The following is a 20,372-nucleotide window of genomic DNA, read 5'->3' on the forward strand; positions in this document are numbered from 1 at the left end:
ACTCAGGCACTTTTAGAGTCATACCATCCAGACCATCAACATTCTCATAGTGTTTCTGGATTTGTCCTCGGGAACTGGGCAGGGGAACTGTCTGCTTCAACCACTCCCTGCCACAGTGCAATGTGCCTTATTGTCTAAAGACATTTATCATTGTTCCAGTCTCCAAGCATGCTGCAATCACCTGCCTTAATGACTCTAAGCTGGTGCCTGTGACGTACCTGGAAAAACTGACACTGATGAACATCAGGTCAACCATCACACACAGCCTCAACCACGGGAAAAATCGATATCAGAATGAAGCCATCTTCACTACACTTCGGCCTTCCGCTCCTGGAACCGCAAGGACAATTTGCTCGGCTCCTTTGTGTGGACCACATTTTTCTAAGATGTGCAACCTCAACATCACGGTCATGTGTGACATCTGCTTGTGGAAATAGGAGTTTCTCACAGAATAGAATGGGTCTCCACCACCCCTCCACTCTTTCACTCAGTGCTGCGGCTCCACAAGGTTCTGCGCTGACACGCTTCCTCTTCTCCCTGTACAAACATAACTACACACCGTCCAAACACACCAGTGCAATCATCAAATTTGCAGATGACACCACCGTCGTAGAGCTGATTACTGACAGTGACAAAGGTGCTTTCTGAGATGAGATACAGAGACTGACTACACTAGTCTGACTTCAGCTAATATTGTGAGGACTGTGTGTGTGCGTGTGTGCGTGTGTGTGTGTGCGTGTGTCTGCAGTATTTTATTCTTATAGCTGTATTTTGTATTTTTTATAACAGCAGCGATGAAATACAAAGGGATTGAAAAAAATACAATTCACACTCTCGTGATGAATAGGGTAGAATAATGAGAACCCAAAAGAGATTTTGAATTTCTTCAGCAAACTGTTTACATCTTCTTTTTCGAAACGAAATGCCAAATTACTTTTTAATGAGATAAAGGATCTGATTCCTCTAATTGATGAAAACCTTAGAAATGTTTGTGAGGAAGATTTCAATAATTGCAAACATCTACAAACATGTATAGGAAGAAATTAAAACATTGCTATTTGAGGCAATAATGTATTACTCTAAATGAATTAATTACGACAATGAAACAAGCCATAATTAAATTGACACCCAAAAAAGGAAAAGACAAATGATTATCAAGAAATCTAAGACCTATTACATTCCTGAATACAGATTATGAAACACTTACATCTGTATTGGCAGCAAGGTTAAAAGTAGGTGTATCCAATATTATTAGTGTTACTCAATCAGGATTTTAATTCCTCAGGAAGAGTGGTTGGGATCTTCTTGTTCTCATAAATATATCTCACGCATCTTTCAATCTTCGCACTGTGGGGATGACCAGCAGAATGACTTGTTACAGGTGGAACAAAGGAACAAAAAGATTTGAGATAGTCTGTGGTTGTAGCTGAGAGTGATAGAGGAGATTCTAAAGGAGATGCTGGTTTGGACTGTAACATATTGTGTTAAGTTCATTCTGCCCACTAGATGGTGCACTATGTACACGTTGTACTGTTGTTAAAATCCCGCGAGAGTTGATGACGAGGGCAGAGGCGTCACGGGATCCAAGATGGTGAATAAAGTAACGGAGTAAGGCAGACATCGTGGTGATTATTCTTAATTGAAATACATCTACTACAGGTAGAAAGACAAAACAATACATGGACGAGTCAGTGGTGAGTACCAACACTGAGTGCATAGTTCGATATGAGTGCTCTATGCTCATGCATCCGGCACTCGATGCGTCCTGATGAGGTGCATGCATTGACGTTCTGATTGAAGTTGGCCTCTTGCTTCAGCCCTGAAGGATGGCTGATAGCGGATCTCCAGCGTGTCTACAATGGAGTAAAAAACGTACCTCTCGAGGAGCTGTTCAATCCCCAAATCTAATGGATTGTCGGTGTTGGTGGTGGTCGTGATGGTGGTGGTGTTGGGGTCATTGTTATTGGTAGTGGTGGTGTTGGTGTCGCCATTGGTGGTGGTGGTGTAGTTATTGGTGGTGGTGGTGTCATCATTAGTGTTGGTGTCATTGGCGTTGGTGGTGTTGGTGTCGTTATTGGTAGTGGTAGTGTCATTGGCGGTGGTGGTGTGTGTGTCATTGTTATTGGTGGTGGTGGCGTTGGTGTCATTATTGGTGGTGGTGGTGGTGGTGGTGTCATTGTCATTGGTGGTGGTGGTGGTGGTGGTGGAATCATTATTGGCAGTAGTGGTGTCATTGTCATTGGCGGTGGTGGTGTTGGTGTCATTATTGGTGGTGGTGGTGGTGGTGGTGTCATTGTCATTGGTGGTGGTGGTGGTGTCATTATTGGTGGTGGTAATGTCATTGTCATTGGTGGTGGTGTTGGTGTCATTATTGGTGGTGTTGGTGTCATTTGCGGTGGAGGTGTCATTGTTATTGGTGGTGGTGTCGGTGTCATTAGTGGTGGTGGTGGTGGTGTTGGTGTTATATGCAAGAGCATGATGCTGTTCTCAGGACAATGTGGACCTCAGCAGGAAAACCCCTTTTTCAAATGGTGATTCCAAAGGGACGGAAGGAGTCGCAAAACAACAAATATACAACAGAGAAAAACAACAGAAGTGGGTAAAACCTACCCTGGGTTACAGCAAGCATGCTATTGTTGTGGAGCAAAACACTCTGGGCGTGACTGCAGATTTAAGAACGAGAAGTGTTCTACAAGTGGACACATAGCTCGAGCTTGCAGAAGAGGAAATGAGACATCTTAAACTCTGTGTGGGAAAATGGAGAGAAATGTTTCCAGAGGAGTTGATGATGAGGAGGAACCTTTTGGAGCAGTTTCAGCGTACCCAACTTTATCCTGTGAAAAAAAGATATACAGTTAATATACAGTTACACTGGGATACAAAAACACACCTCTACTACTAGATACACGATCTGCAGTGTCAGTGTTGTCTAACAATTTCTACAGGACACACGTTGAAAATTTCTTCTGACAACTAGCACTTGGCCAAAAGTTGTAATCATATTTATGCCAAAGGATTGCTGAGGGTACATCATGATACCAGTACAGTATGAGAATGAGCAAGCTGTTCTTCCTCTGGTCAGCGTCGTTTGGCCAAAAATGGCTAAAGAGACGACAATAGAACTGGGAACCAAATTTCAAATATAAATGCAACGCCGTAGAGCACAAGCATCAAAGAGGTGATACCTAGACATCAGCCAGTGTTTATGGAGGATCAAAGTTGCATTCAAGGGTTCAAGGCAAAGATCCGACACAAGCCTCAACACCACCCCAATCTTCTGCAAAGCTTGCCAAGTTTCATAAGACCTGAAGGAAACTGTAGAAGGAACTTGATGGGTTTTGTCAAACCAAGGTGATCTCCAACCATGGTTTTGGGCAGCAAGCCGTCCAGCCGTCATTTGGACGATCAATTTTTGGAAAAGACAGCCGAAAAAATAGCAGACGGGTTTCTCAAAGCGTCTGAAATATGTGCGTAATGGCCATCACTTCCTGTCACCGTTTAATTTTGCCTGGATTCATCTTTTTTTGCCAAAATATAGCAAATTATCAGCTTGAGTACACAGCTTGCAACTGACTTCTGGTTTTGTATTACGCCCAGTAACGAGCAACGTGATTGGTAAATTGATACCATTTGGTATAAATTAGGGATGCACCGATACCAGTATTGGGTATCGGTTCGATACCAGGCATGAGTACTCATACAACTGCCACCGATACCACTACACCGATACCACTATACAGCAGCGTGCGATTTACAGCACTTTCTTGCAAAGTGCGGGCGGCGAGTGACGAGTGCACAGCTTGCTCAAAGCTCTGTTCCACCGAGCGCACCCCCCACCCCACCCCGGGCGGTTCGCCACTCCTAAATGAATGTAGAGGTAACCCTGCAGTTTCTGACAAAGTTTTATTGAAAGTACTTTTGTTAAATGATAGTTCTCAGTTTATGACAAAGTGTTAACCCTTCCTGCTCCGGTCTCCAGACCGTGGTCGGAGGAAGCAGGGGAGACCCACTTCTACTACACACACACACACACACACACACACACACACACACACACACACACACACACACACACACACACTCTTTGTACATAGTGTTTGCTGTTTAATAGATTAGATCTCCGTGTTAGATGTCGTTTGTTATTTGAATGTGTTGATTTATGAGATGATTTCCGAATTATTTATGAATTAATACATTTTTATTAATAAACGCCTGTTAGCTGAATTGTATGCTTCTTGGTGTATTATTGTGTATTTATTGTTGACAATTCACTGGTTTGTAACAGTCTGTGCTCGGATCTCACACCTTCCATTCTATTTAAGATGGTTATATTTTATGCAGAAATATTAACTAAATTAAATAAACTTTTTACAAACGAGACTGATATTTTGGTATTAGCTATTTCCAGTTTATCTGGTGGTGCCCCGATTTATTATTAATACATAAATAACAAATTTATGCAAATTAATAATTTTTTCATTAATAAATAATTTTTGATAATTTATTCATTTTTTGTTTTTAAAGTAATTACTCAATTAGTTTAGGAGTTGTTAATGAGTAAATGACTGTTTACTTCCATTAATAATTTCAATTTTTCATAAATTACTTCCAGTGATTTATTACTTTTAGTAATCTATTACTTACAGTAATTATATGCTAATAACCAACCATAAATCCCAACACCTTCCAGTTTCTCTCTGTCTGTGCTCTGTTTTAGCTCCTATTAGCACCTGTCTCGTCATGGCTTCCCGCCTCCTCCAAATTTCAGATGTTTAGCTACACCTTGACCTCAGTTACTGACACAGGGACCTGTGAAAAGTGTAGCTTTATTGTAGCACTTGAGGCCAGGCTGAGTCAGCTTGAGGAACGTCTCCTCTCTGTCGAGCTTAGGGCTAGCCCTGTAGCTAGTAGGCAGCCGCCAGGTTTAGCTGGAGCGGAGCGTTCTAGCTTAGCAGCGCAGGTAGCTGCTAACTCTAGCCCCCCCTCAGTGGCCCCCGAGCATCCGGGGGAACAGGGCGGTTGGGTGACTGCCAGGGGTAAACGTAGCAGCAAGAAGTCTACCGGACATCCCCGCTACACCCCGCAGGCCTCCGTCAGTGTCTCCAATATGTTTGCCCCACTCAGCAGCACGCTGGTTGAGAAGGATACGCTGGTTATTGGCTCCTCTATAGTGAGACACGTTAACCCAGGACATCCAGCGGCCACAGTTAGCTGCCTTCCTGGGGCCAGAGCAGGCGACATTGAGTCCCAGCTAAAGCTAATAAGAGTAAACGGAGATTTAAACGGATTGTAATCCACTGCGGTGGAAACGACGTTCGCCTGAAGAAATCTGAGGTCCTCAAAGCTAACGTAGAGTCAGTGTGCACATACGTGCGGACCATTTCAGACGAAGTAGTTTTCTCAGGCCCCCTCCCAAACCTCATCAGTGACGAGATGTTTAGCCGCACGTCATCTTTTAACTGCTGGCTGTCAGGGTGGTGTCCCAGTAACTCGGTAGGCTTCATTAATAATTGGAAGTCCTTCTGGGGCAAGCCTGGTCTCATCAGGAGGGACGGCATCCATCCCACATTGGATGGAGTGTACCTCTTATCTAGAAACATAGTTAAAAGCTTAGCTCCTCCATCCTGACGCACCAGAGTGGGGACCAGGCAACAGAGTCGCAGTCCTACACGCCTCTCTGAGTTACCCTCTCGGCAGTCACCAACCATAGCTAACTTAGTTAAACGTCCCATAGAGACTGTGTCTATCCCTCGGACCACCACAAGTGTAAAACTATCTAAACCTAGGAAAACAACTTCTAATGACTACAAAAAATTAATCCGTATCAAGTGTGAAACTAGACAAAATCAAGACAAAAAAATTAAATGTGGTTTCTTTATCATCCAAAGCTCTTCTAGTCAATGATCTGATAAGCGAATACAACATTGATCTCTTTGGATTAACAGAAACCTGGCTACGTAAAGATGAGTATGTTGCCTCCCCTCCAAGTCATATTAACACTCAAATAGCTTGTGAAAGTGGTCGAGGAGGGGGCGTGGCAGACATCTATAACTCTCAGTTACTAATTAATATTAACCCAAAATCCAACTTTAGTTCTTTTGAGAGTCTGAGCATGACCATGCGACACCCTTCAAATAAAATAGTAAATTCTGTAGAATTTGTAATTATTTATCGTCCTCCTGGACCTTATTCAACTTTTTTAACTGAATTCTCAGAATTGTTGTCAGATCTAGCCCTGACTAAAGATAAAGTTATCATGGTAGGAGACTTCAATGTTCATGTTGACATAGAAAATGATAGTTTCAGTGCCAGCTTTAGATCTACACTTGACTCTCTAGGTTTCTCTCAGGTAGTAGACGGGCCTACCCATAAACATCTACACACCCTAGACCTTATTCTAACTTATGGTTTGAGTATAGAGCATCTGACCATCTCTCCTCACAATGATTTCCTGTCAGATCACTTCTTAATAACCTTTGACTTTGTTCTAAATAGTTATAACCCTCCGGCTAAAGCCGTGTTAACCAGGTCTCTCTCTGATAACATAGTAACTAAATTCAAGGAAAGAATTCCCACTGCTATAGAATCAGTAGTGAATCTTACTGACCCATATACTGTTGCTAGCTCAGACATTGAATACCTAACAAACAGTCTGACAGATATGCTAAAAACAACACTAGACGACATAGCTCCTCAAAAAATGAAAATGAAAAAACAGGAAAAGTCATCCCCATGGTTTAACTCATCAACCCGCGAGCTTAAACAACGCTCCCGTAGATTAGAAAGAACTTGGCGTTCAACAAAAACAGACATAGATTATATAGCCTGGAAGGACAGCTTCAAAACTTATAAGAAAGCTCTGAGTAAAAGTAGAACTAATTACTACTTATCCTTAATAGAGGAAAACCAAAACAACCCTCGGTTTCTTTTCAGTACTGTAGCCAAACTGACCAAGAACCAAAATAGCGTTGAGCCCACCATTCCTATCAATATATGTAGTGAGGACTTCATGAAGTTCTTTCAAAATAAAATTACAACGCTTAGGGATAACATCCATCAAACCTTACCGTCTGTTAGCCCCATAACAGAGGAACTGGTTAAACCTAACAGTCATCTGGAATGCTTTTAGCAAATACAACTAGCCCAACTAAATTCCCTTATTTCTTCTGCTAAACCAACTACTAGCCTGTTGGACCAAATTCCTACTAGAATTCTGAAAGAGGCACTGCCACTAATAAATAATTCTATACTCGCAATTATTAACCAGTCTCTAACAATAGCCTATGTGCCACAATCCTTTAAACTAGCAGTTATTAAACCACTCATTAAGAAGCCAAACTTAGACACAAGCCTTCTCTCAAACTACAGGCCGATCTCCAACCTTCCTTTCCTGTCAAAGGTTCTGGAGCAAGTAGTCGCTAAACAACTCAACGATTATCTGCACGAGAATAATCTGTTAGAGGACCTTCAGTCCGGTTTCAGAATGAACCACAGTACAAAGACTGCACTGCTAAAAGTTACTAATGACCTTCTAATGGCCTCAGACAGAGGTCTTCTATCTGTTTTCTATTCGGAAATATTATTAGGAAACACAACATTAACTTTCATTGTTATGCAGATGATACTCAGCTATATTTATCAATTAAAGCCAATCAGGCGGACCAACTTGTTAAACTAGAGTCCTGCCTCAGGGACGTTAAGTCCTGGATGTCTATCAACTTCTTAATGCTCAACACATCCAGGCCTGAGGTTATAATCGTAGGTCCTAAAAAGCTCAGGGATAATTTTTCAGATAGTCTGATTACCTTAGATAATATTACCTTAACTTCTAACAGTGATATTAGGAACCTGGGTGTTATTTTTGATCAGGATCTGTCCTTTATTTCCCATGTTAAACATGTCTCCAGGACAGCCTTCTTCCATCTAAGGAATATTGCAAAAATTAGAAACTTCTTGTCCTTCAAAGATGCATAAAAAAATATTCATGCCTTTGTGACTTCAAGATTAGATTATTGTAACTCCCTAATGTCAGGATGTCCAAACTCCTCTGTTAGGATCTTCCAGCTAGTGCAGAACGCTGCTGCACGTTTACTAACCAGAACTGGAAGAAGAGAGCACATCTCCCCAGTCTTAGCATCATTACACTGGCTTCCAATTAAATCTAGAATAGAATTCAAGATCCTTCTGATCACATATAAAACTCTTCATCAGAAGGCTCCGTCCTATATTGAGAAACTTCTAGAAGTTTATCACCCTCCACGAGCCCTTCGCTCTGAGGATGCAGGACTGTTGGTAATCCCTAAAGTCCATAAAAGTAAAACAGGAGGCAGGAGTTTCAGCCATATGGCTCCTTTACTCTGGAATCAACTACCAGCCTCGGTCCGAAGGGCCGACACCATTAGTTTATTTAAGAGTAGACTAAAAACCTTCCTCTTTGATAAAGCTTATCATTAGGAATAAAATAGGAGCACTAAGTTGAGCTGCTCTAGGCCTAGACTGCTGAGGGGATTTTCTCTCTCCCGTTAAAGGGAGAAACTCTACATTTGGAGGTTCTGTTTCTTGTCTTTCTTTCTTTCTCTCTGTGTAACAACATTACTGTAGCCACCAGATACTGCCGCCGTCTGTTTTTCTCCCTGACAGGAGGGGAGCAGGATCCAGGGGATTAGACCCAAGACTCACAGAGTGGATCTACGACAGTCCTACTATACGACCCCACCACAGCACCGGGACCCCACCGCAACGGCACAGCCCTTAAACTCCAGACTGAGATTGGTTCATCATCAGACCAACGCTCATCATAGACTTTTCTTAGTATTTGTACTTATCTCGCCTGTCTGCCACTCTTTCTCTCCCTCTTCTATTCCTCTCTCTCCCTGTCCTATCCCATGTACTTCTCCCCCCAACCGGTCAAGGCGGATGGCCGCCCTTCCAGAGTCTAGGGTCCGCCCCACGCTTTCTTCCTGAAGAGGGAGTTCTTATGAACTTTTCTCCATGCGAGGGAGTTTTCCCTGGCCACTGTTGCTTGCTACACCTGCTTGCTTTGGAAGGGTTTAGTTGAGTTCTGTTGTACTCTATCATTGTAAGAGCGCTTTGAGATGTTTGGTGATGTGATTTAGCGCTTTACAAATAAAATTGAATTGAATTGAATTGAATTCATTTCAGGCTTTCCTTCACCATTTGCACTGCTTGCGCTGCCAAACTATTTGAGACTGGGTGCAAATAGGGCTGTTTGAATGTGATGAATTCCCTACTGCTGCATAAACTCATCCAACAGCTCACTTGTAAATGTGGGACCAATACCTGTGACAGGATTATAAGACAAGCCATGGATTCCGAGCAACGGCCTGAGTTTGTCTATGGTGGCAGTGGCTGTGATGTTGTTCATGATGTGAGCCTCATTTCATTTTGTATGTGCTGTCTTTTTTAAGGAAAAGCATCCTCCAAGCCCTTGCTCAATCAGAACCCCCTCTACTGTGCAGCAATGATCCAATGACCAAGGTATTGCAGGCATGTCAAGGTGTAAAGATGAGACGTTTACACCTTATCTCAGCACCTCACCATCCCCACAGCACCCACAATGACATAAAGGTTCACCCCGACCTCACTACAATCTCAATGGAGCATCAGTACATAGTGAATTATCTTAACAAAATAAAACATACAATGATATAAACCAAGAAATGATAGAGGATTATTTTGAACACTTATCGCCAAAACTAATCAAATGAATGTGCTGACAATTTTGTGTGTGTGCCAGAATTATTAAATACAGAAACCCTTTTAAGGCGCTTACAGACAACTCAGACACTTTTGCAGTGAACTCTAAAAATATAGCATGGCTACATGATCTTAGCAAGCTAACAGCTGCTAAGGAGTTGGTTTATGGCACGTTATGATTTACAGATTGCGTCCTCCTTCAAATGAAAATAATAATTATTTATAATTAATAAGCAGACCGAATGTCTGTTATTTAGATTTCATATCTGCAAATTAAAGCAAACCTGTCACAGCATCTGCCATGCTTTTTCTGTTTCTCGCATGTCTTCCCCTCCTGTTTTCTGTCCGTGGTGGGCCGAGTCTGCAGGACCAAGTCTCTGGCTGAGCTGTACACCTGAGATCCATCTTAATCAACTCCCAACTCTGGTTCTTCCTCCACTGATTGCCAGCTTGTCTGTTTTACCCCTTGTGGTATTTTGCCTCTCCCGGAGATGAGCGCACCAGCATAAGTCTGCAAATGCCCGCTTTCTCGTCAACAAAATGGATGATATCAAGCTGCAGATTGCCAACCACTACATTGACAGCTGTGTCAATGTGATAACCGATACATGGCTGCATGAGCGCGTCTCAGATTCAGCCATGGAGCTAGCAGGCCACGCCATCTACTGGGCAGACCGCACATCGCACTCTGATAGGATGAGTCGAGGTATCTCGTATGTATCTAAACAACAGCTGGTGAACACAGACTGTGGTCATTGAGAGACATTGCTGCCCAGACGTATAGTTTCTTTTCTATTTTTGAGAAGATGCAGACCCTTCTATCTCCCAAGGGAACTCTCTACAGTGCGTGTTAGTGACAATACTGTTTGTTTTGTTGTTGTTGTCCACATCTTGGTTAAAGTATCACTTATTGACAGACTTGAAAGGGTATGTTGTCAACTGTACACACAAAACACATCACCATCAGTGTCTCATGCATTGATTAAGATTGATAAAATATCTCAGAGGCAGCAAATTTTCTTTTGGCTCCTAGTTTGGCACCATAGTTTTCTGCTTTCCAATATTTCACTATGTTTGAAATTCTCTGGTAGCAAACCACAATTCAAATCAAGAAACTTCAATTGCACATCAAATCTTGGTCTAAATTTTGTTGCCACCTATAATCCATTGTGTCCTCATATAAATAACTTTTTGTTGTTTTTTTTTTGTTGTTTTTTTCAAAAAAAAAAAGGCCTTGATCATGCCTTTGTGAAAGTGAGAAACAGAAAAAAGTGAAATCACATCAAATTGCAAATGTAGCTTTATTGATTGATTGAGGAAATGACAGCAGCATATAGATGACTAAATCAAAACATTAAGAAAAGCCTGATTGAACTTGATTTGTACCCATTTGAAGTAATTGGCAATAATTTGATTAATTTTTCCCGAGAAGAGAAACCAGATAGTAAAAGAAAGTTGATTAAAATGGAAAAGTGAGACTAATTACACAAGGCACGTTTCTGTAAAACTCCATAAGGATGTCTACTGTACAGATGTGGCGTGGTGGTGCAGCAGGTAACTGTAGTAGTGGGGCAGCAGATGATGGTGGTGGCCATGCAGCAGTCCTTGTACTTGGTGGAAAATCAGTTGTTGTTGTTTGAAGAGCTGCAGGAGGTGCTGTTGCCCACAGAGAGAAAGGTGGATCTGATGGAGCAGCTGCTGCTGGTGGTTTACCAGCATGCATTGCTGGTAGAACAGTGACAGTTGGTCATGGTGGTCGATTGGCAGTTCTTCCTGTTGGAGCACCAGTTGTTGGTGGTACTCAAGCAGCTGTAGATGCAGGTTGAAAAGCACCAGTTGATGTTGCTGGAGCAGCTCAAGGTTTATCTTGGCTGACAGTTGCTGTAGTTCCTGCAGCAGAGCTTTTATTTGTGCTAACAGTTCAGGTGACGGAGTGTAAACTGTAGTTGATTCAGTAACAGTAGTTGTCGGCTCAGGAGTGGTTGTAGTAGGTTCAGGAGTGGTTGTGGTTGTAGTCGGCTCAGGAGTGGTTGTGGTTGTGGTTGTGGTTGTGGTTGTAGTCGGCTCAGGAGTGGTTGTAGTTGTGGTTGGGGCAGGTGTAGTTGTTGTGGTAAAAAGGAAACAGGTTGGTGTAAAAATAACTGTTCCCACTTCTTCCAGGAAAGGCAGATTTCTGATGTCATTAGCGATGTCACACACATTTGAAGTTCCACATCCAGCAACAGAGATCTGTTGGCGATCTATCAAGACTGTGGATGAAAAGATTGAATTTGAGTCAAACAATTTCTTCATTAGTCATGACAGACAAATATATGTCGATGATTAAAGTACGAAGAAAACAGATTCAGAGTCTTCTGTATGTATAGAGAAAGAAAAAGTGTATTCATGATAACTTTGAAATAAATATATAACAATCTTTCTCTTGTTCAAAGGCATGCAGTGATTTTAAGTCCTTACACTCATGAAACAAGTTTAAACAGAAGTAAAAATGATTCAGAGATTTTTTTTAAATGTACAATAAAAATACTCACTCTGTGACTGAAAGCAGGTGTCCTCCTCTCCTCTACAACTCACTACAGCGTCACACTGATCAGTGCTGGGATCACAACCATCGCATTGTATTCCATTTACTGCAGGAATAGCAGGGACTGAAACAAACGAGATGAAACCACAGAGTGAATATTTAAGCCTTTTATCTTTAAAAGTATTTTGAAATATTTGTTGTTTGTTCTTTTCATCACAATTCTTCTGATCCAAATATACTTACAGCTTAGGGTCCTCAAGTTGCATTCATTCTCATCATCACAGCACTCAGCATTTGCAACTGTGTGTATCCCACCCAGGTTGGCTGCAATGGTCTGTGTGCCTGTGGTTGGACAAACAGCGGGACCTGCACAGTCCCTGTAGATTCTCTCTGTTCCATCGGTTTCTGTTGTCAAAAAAAGAGCATTGTGAATTTCATGGAACACATGTTGAATTTTTCAATAGTTCAGTGAAAAGGAAAAGATGATATGAAGAAAAGAATACCTGTGATGAAGGCATTCAAACACATTTCTCCAGGCGCACATTCAACTGTCACTCCGAAAGCACAGCTCAGATCATTGACATCTGTACATACTTGACACTGGATTTCTCCATCTGTAATGGGAACAAACAAAGAAAAATAATATTTTATGAAAAGAAATGTGTGAACGGTGAAATGTCTGAAGATCCTGAATGTCTGAAGTCTTTGTCAGAATATCATTTAGATTTAACATTGAGCTTTAATCCTGGTTTATACATATGTACATAACTACTTTCACAGTTTTAGTTTAGCTTTTTGTTCTTGAATTCCTATCTCCAGAGGTTTTTCCCTGTGCTGTCACATTTCAATATCTCTCATAGGAATTAATAACTAATTATGTTTCATCTATTATTTTTGATCCATCATTAATTCCAGAAATCAAAGTAAAACTTAACAGCTTCAGCAGATTTACTAATAGATACATGTTATAATATTATTATTATCATTAAACTTTCTTTTACAATTTCTAAATTGTATTTCTGTGTTAATAATAAATGAACTTGTGTTGTACCTGCATAAGTTGTATTGTAAAATAAGTTTGGTTACCTGCACTGGAGAATGCCCACAGGAGAGCGAAAGAGAGGATCAGCTTCATCATGATGATCAGGAGTTTTCAGGAGTCTTCCTGAAGGCTGGATCTGTCTCTGCTGAGCATCACTTGCCTTTTTATAATGTTCAGGTGTTCAAGTACTTGTTGAAAAATGTGTGCGTAACAACCTTAATAACTGGGTGTGTTGTCCATTCTTACAGGATGATCTTTAAGACACTCCCGATTTGATTCTTGTGAACAATCACCATACCCTTTTTAGTCATTTGAAATGTTCCTCAGCTGAAAACACTGACGGCATGCCTCTCTGTTGAAATTAGTTGGTTGGCATTGTGTGCACTTTGGACAATGAACTGTCCACCTCCCTTTATATATATTTTTTTTTGACAATTGAATTGTTGTGTGTCCGCTGTGAAACCATACACACTGTTCTCCAGTTATGGAAATTAAGAGTTTCCATTATGTCGATGAATATTTAGACGCTCCCTGAATCTTGAAATAGCATCACATTGATGGCTACAAAGAGATGCAGCCAGCATCGTAGTTTCACCTCATTTATTTGTCATTTCTTCCATTCATATTTGTTTTTTTTACAGAAACCCTATATAAAAAATTATTTCGTCTTTCGTAACCGGGAGCTATTTCTGACTGAGACTTACTCATTGACGCCAACATTAAACAAGTCTACAGGGCTGCCTTTTTCACCTGCGTAATGTCTCTAAAATTACAACGTACTGACTCAAGCTGATACTGAGAAGCATTTGTTGCTAAACTATTGTAATTCCCTATTATGAGGATGCGCATAAGACTACTGACAGGAACTAGCAGGGGAGACTACATCACGCCAGTGTTAGTTTCTCTTCACTGGCTTCCTGTGGAGTATAGAAAGGTATTCAAAATTGATCTTTTAAGTTATAAGGCTCTGAGAACCAAGGATCCATCATATCGTAAAGAGCTGTCAGTCCCATGTTACCCCTGCAGAACACGTGGTTCTCAGAATGCTGACGTATTGGGGGTTCCTTGGTTTTGCTGCTGTAGGTTTAGACTGCTGATAGACCTTAAATACACTGAGCATCTTTCCTTTCTGTTCAGCAGATACCCAGGCCATACCTTCAAGTGTATGACCTGGGTGTTTCTCCTGTCTGTCCCGCATCACAGGGACAATGGTCAGATCTCATTTTGGACCATAGAAAAGAGTGAACCATCATCTCTCTGCAAGTCTGCCTTCAGTCCATGAGTTAGTGAACTTCTACAACAAAACCCTGAGTAGTTTTTTGGACTTCCATACCCCCATCAGAGCCAGATCCGTCAGCTTCTCTTGTTCCGTCCCTTGATTCAACAGCGAGCCGCGAAAAATGAAAGCTGCGAGGTGTGCCCTTGAGCTGAATTTCACAGCTTCAGGCCTCAACGTCCATTACATTACCAAGCCTACTGTGAACACCAAAAGGCCTCATCCACATCCCTGAAAAATACAACATCTCTATATTTTTCAAACCTCATCCAGAGCAGCCAAAGAATCTCCAAGGAGCTTTTATCTACAGCAATCGATCTCCTCAGACCACACACACCCTCAAATTCTAACTGTACAGATGATCACTGTGTTGGGCTGAAGATTCCATTGAACTCCTCCAAGAAGTTTCTCCCCCAGAGGAAAATCACCAGGGACAATGAACAGGCCATAAAACAGCAGGGGAGCAAGCCAGAGACCTGGAGACCAGAGTCCACTCCTGCAGCTGAAGCCAGGCCTCTGAATTCAGGACGCTGAATTCAGACCCGGTAACAACCAGTTTCCACAGCACCACGGACGGTGAGAGCTTTTGTCTGGGCAGATATATTGTTTGATTACCGTGAAGCTAACATGATGTGTGTTTCAATGTGCCACTCAGAAGGCCACAGCATCTCATAGGTTTGTGTACGCGCGTTCATGCGCACCAACCATGTCCGGGAATCGGGTTTTCCACCTCAGAACCAGAGGTCCAAGTGAGCTCCAGTCCACTGGAAGTTCTGGGTGGAGGAACCAGGGTTCAGAACCGAGCGTCGCCAGAATTCTCTGTCTTTCTCTTGTCTTCACCCTCTCTCATTCTCCCCCTTCCTCCACTAACCCGGATCTCCTCGCAGCCCTGTGCCCCCCTTATCTGATCAGATAAGCTCACAGACACACACATCTGCATGTAACACCCAACTGTTATCTGCTGCAAGAGCACATCTGCCTCGATCACAAGAGTTCTAACTGCAGGTCCCGACCTCCACTTAGGAACTCCGGCGCTCAGAACCAGGCCAACGGAACCGCCCGTTCGTTACGCCCTCGGTAGACTGCCTCGCTGCGAGACCGGCCTCGCGCATGCACGCTCGACGGACGTCTTGTTTATCTGGCCGCTAAGCAATCGCCGCGTCCCCAGAAAGAGCGAGTCAAACGCCTCTAGTGGTCACGTGGGTCATCGCAATCCCTCTTGACGTCCACCTGGTGGACACATCAAGCCATTGTGCTCTCCCTCTGCGCGCCGCCGCACGCCCCTAGTGGTCGTCACGGTCACCACACCCACTCACACTCATCACTCCAGACCACACACACACACTCTTTGTACATAGTGTTTGCTGTTTAATAGATTAGATCTCCGTGTTAGATGTCGTTTGCTATTTGAATGTGTTGATTTATGGAATGATTTCTTAATTATTAATGAATTAATACATTTTATTAATAAACGCCTGTTAGCTGAATTGAACGCTTCTTGGTGATTCTTGTGTATTTATTGTTGACAATTCACTGGTTTGTAACAGTCTGTGCTCGGATCTCACACCTCCCCTTTCATTTAAGATTGGTATATTTTATGCAGAAATATTAACTAACTTAAATAAACTTTTTACAAACGAGACTGATATTTTGGTATTAGCAACACAAAAGCCATCAAGTATGTTCAGTAAATGCTTTGATATGCGTATAAATGGCTGTAAAGCTGCCAGACTACAGTACAAATCTACCTTCTGTGCAGAATTAGGAATAAAGAAAAGCAGCACATGAAGCCAAAGTCGTACAAACCCGCGATGCGACACGAGCCGGGAACGTTTTCCTGAGGACGCCGCGAGGCGCAAGGCCCATTTCCTCCTCTGAAGGCAACTTCCAGTTTATCTGGTGGTGCCCCAATTTATTATTAATACATAAATAACAAATTTATGCAAATTAATAATTTTTTTATTCATAAATTATTTTTGATAATTTATTCTTTTCTTTTTTTTAAGTAATTACTCAATTACTTTAGGAGTTGTTAATGAGTAAATGACTGTTTACTCCCATTAATAATTTCAATTTTTCATAAATTACTTCCAGTGATTTCTTACTTTCAGTAATCTATTACTTACAGTAATTTAATGCTAATAACCAACCATAAATCCCAACAACTACAATACATTCCTAGACTTTTCCAACATTAAAATCCACAGTATCCGCTGTGTTTTTCACCTGGTCCTCTTGACCTGACCACCAAGCTACAGCTCAGGATCTTCCAGCCTCTCTGCTCCTCCCTCCCTGTTTCCCAGCAGGATATTCTGGACGTAGTCAGAAAGACGAAGCCCACCACGGGCACCCTCGACTCTTTTACATCTGGCCTGGCCAAGACAGCTATTGTACCTCTGATCATCACTATGATTAGTCAGTCTCTCCAGTCTGCTGTTCTGTTCTATCTCAACTGAAAAGTGCCATAATCAAGCCTCTTTTGAAAATAACCTGACAGGGACCCAGAAATCCACAGTCCTTATCTTTCTTGATCTATCCACAGTATTTGACACCATTGGCCACACCCTCCTCCTCAACCGCCTCCACGCCATCAGGCTCTGTAGGACCTCACAAACATTACAAGCCTCTGTCCATCACCCAACACTGAAAAACTTGTCCATGCCTTCATGTCATCCAGGTTTGAATACTTCAATTCACTACTTTTTTGGCATCACAAACGAAAACTTTCAGAAAGTCCAATACCTCCAGGACAGCGTTGCCATTATACTCACATGAACCAAGAAACATCACATCACACCAGTCTTGCAATCCCTCCATTGGCTCCCCATGTCTGCCAGAATACAATACAAGATCTGCCTCCTCACTAACTAATGCATCCACATTAATGCACCCCCCTAACTCAAGGAAGTGCTCACCCCGCTCACCACAACACGCTCCCTCCAGTCTGATCATACCTCTACATCCCAAGGACCAAACTCACCACAGGTGACTGGGCTTCGTGCTCCACTGCTCCCCAGAGTATAACAAAAGTAATACAAGAGAAAAACAAAGCAAAAGTGAAAGAGATCATTTTTCATTGCAACCATTTATTATTTTACTTTTGAATGGGTTTTTTTTGAAGCACATGATTAAACAATTTTAAGTCGACACTAAGTCCATTCCATAAAATGACTCCCAGAAAGGAAACACATCTGTATTTAACATTGGTTCTCGCACTGCCTCTTTCAAATAAACACAATCCTCTTTAATTAAAATATTTTTTGCTTAATTAAAAAAAAAGTTGAATAACTGTGGGAGGACTTTTATTCTTCACTCGAAATAGTATGTCTAATGTTTTTAAGTATACAATATCTATGAATTTTAAGGTGCAAGAGTCTATGAATTGTTTATTAGTGTTTTTTATGAAAGGAGGCTATATTTATTATTCTAATAGTCCTTTTCTGGAGTTTAATGGTATGGTTTGTATGTGTTTTATATGTATTTCCCCAAACATTATTATTATCATTATTATTATTATTATTATTATTATTATTATTATTATTATATTATTGTTATTATTATTATTATTATTATTATTATTATTATTATTATTATTATTATTATTATGTTATTTCTTTAAGATGAAACATTTTGAGGTTATTGTGTGAGTGCTCTATAATATTTACCACAAACTGTATTTCATCACACAAAAATCACATATCAATTCAATTTGCTCAGCTGTGGTTACACTGTACCTCATAGAATTTATTGAGAAAAAAAAAAAGCAACAGAAATTATTGGACATAAAATTTGGTTACCCCTGCAATCAAAATGACAGGCATCACAGAAGACACGTTGATTCTCAATATGACAACACTGATTTCTGTCCAAATCGGTGACAAAAAGGTGAAAATCAAAAATGAATGCTTATTGCGTGCTTAAAGAACAAGTAAACAAGCTTCTTCAATAGAAAAAAAAAAAAAACAATTACATTCACTTCAGACACTTCACAATGTGAATTCAACTTTTCAATCAACACTCCATTGTTGTGTTTGCTTTTTGCCACACCTGCACTAGTTCAAATGACGCCACTGCCAGTTCATTGTTGTCTATAATTATATACTATTAAAGCATTGTCTTCTTTCTCTCTGAAAGGTTGCGCGAAACATGTTGATATGATCTTTCTTTGTTGTACTCTGTCTCCCAGTAGGTAGTTTTTTTATTATTGGAAAAAAAAGAATGACATAGAAAGAAAATGTATTGGTGAAAGTCATGTGATTTCAGTCTTCAGGTTACTGTAGTCATGGTATTAATGCACAACCTAGGTGCAAAGATGCATCTTTAGGACTCCAAAGATAGTAAAAACAAGTCTCTCTTAGTCAGTGCTTTGCTATTAAGGTTTGCCACACCTGTTTAAATTAGGGCTCTCCCTAACCTTTTTGTGCCATCAATTATAGGGTGTCTTTAGTTACTTACAAACACAAACCTTTGTTGTCCTTTTTGCATTGATTAGGTTCTTTTATTCATTTCACATGTATACCTGTTCAGTGAGCATATGTCTGTGTTTCAGGCCGTTTTTATTGCCCTGTATATTAAATGTCTGATTCATTGGATCCCCTCTCCTGCTACTGCAGAACAAATCTGCCAACAAGTAACAATAAAGTCACTTTGAACTTTGAACTCAGAACCACTTTTACAACTCAGGCCCTTTTAGAGTCATACCATCCAGACCATCAACATTCTCATAGTGTTTCTGGATTTGTCCTCAGGAACTGGGCAGGGGAACTGTCTGCTTCAACCACTCCCTGCCACAGTGCAATGTGCCTTATTGTCTAAAGACATTTATCATTGTTCCAGTCTCCAAGCATGCTGCAATCACCTGCCTTAATGACTCTAAGCTGGTGCCTGTGACGTACCTGGAAAAACTGACACTGATGAACATCAGGTCAACCATCACACACAGCCTCAACCACGGGAAAAATCGATGTCAGAATGAAGCCATCTTCACTACACTTCGGCCTTCCGCTCCTGGAACTGCAAGGACAATTTGCTCGGCTCCTTTGTGTGGACCACATTTTTCTAAGATGTGCAACCTCAACATTACGGTCATGTGTGACATCTGCTTGTGGAAATAGGAGTTTCTCACAGAATAGAATGGGTCTCCACCACCCCTCCACTCTTTCACTCAGTGCTGCGGCTCCACAAGGTTCTGCGCTGACATGCTTCCTCTTCTCCCTGTACAAACATAACTACACACCGTCCAAACACACCAGTGCAATCATCAAATTTGCAGATGACACCACCGTCGTAGAGCTGATTACTGACAGTGACAAAGGTGCTTTCTGAGATGAGATACAGAGACTGACTACACTAGTCTGACTTCAGCTAATATTGTGAGGACTGTGTGTGTGCGTGTGTGCGTGTGTGTGTGTGCGTGTGTCTGCAGTATTTTATTCTTATAGCTGTATTTTGTATTTTTTATAACAGCAGCGATGAAATACAAAGGGATTGAAAAAAATACAATTCACACTCTCGTGATGAATAGGGTAGAATAATGAGAACCCAAAAGAGATTTTGAATTTCTTCAGCAAACTGTTTACATCTTCTTTTTCGAAACGAAATGCCAAATTACTTTTTAATGAGATAAAGGATCTGATTCCTCTAATTGATGAAAACCTTAGAAATGTTTGTGAGGAAGATTTCAATAATTGCAAACATCTACAAACATGTATAGGAAGAAATTAAAACATTGCTATTTGAGGCAATAATGTATTACTCTAAATGAATTAATTACGACAATGAAACAAGCCATAATTAAATTGACACCCAAAAAA

The 20,372-nt window shown here is 41.1% G+C and overlaps 1 protein-coding gene across 1 annotated transcript; it reads right to left on the reverse strand.

Annotated features, from left to right (window-relative positions):
- Positions 1 to 10,995: 10,995 nt before the first annotated feature.
- LOC308116158 (uncharacterized protein) lies at positions 10,996 to 13,514 on the reverse strand. Its single transcript, XM_080474178.1, has 5 exons — positions 13,328 to 13,514; positions 12,745 to 12,855; positions 12,485 to 12,646; positions 12,249 to 12,365; positions 10,996 to 11,966 (listed from the first exon to the last, which is right to left on the reverse strand). The coding sequence occupies exons 1-5, from the start codon at positions 13,377 to 13,379 to the stop codon at positions 11,239 to 11,241; spliced, it is 1,170 nt and encodes a 389-aa protein (XP_080330304.1). The 5' UTR covers positions 13,380 to 13,514; the 3' UTR covers positions 10,996 to 11,238.
- Between the last annotated feature and the right edge of the window lie 6,858 nt (positions 13,515 to 20,372).

The sequence above is a fragment of the Lipophrys pholis genome, assembly GCF_963383615.2.
Source record: "Lipophrys pholis genome assembly, chromosome: 10".
NCBI classification, from domain to species: Eukaryota; Metazoa; Chordata; class Actinopteri; order Blenniiformes; family Blenniidae; genus Lipophrys; species Lipophrys pholis.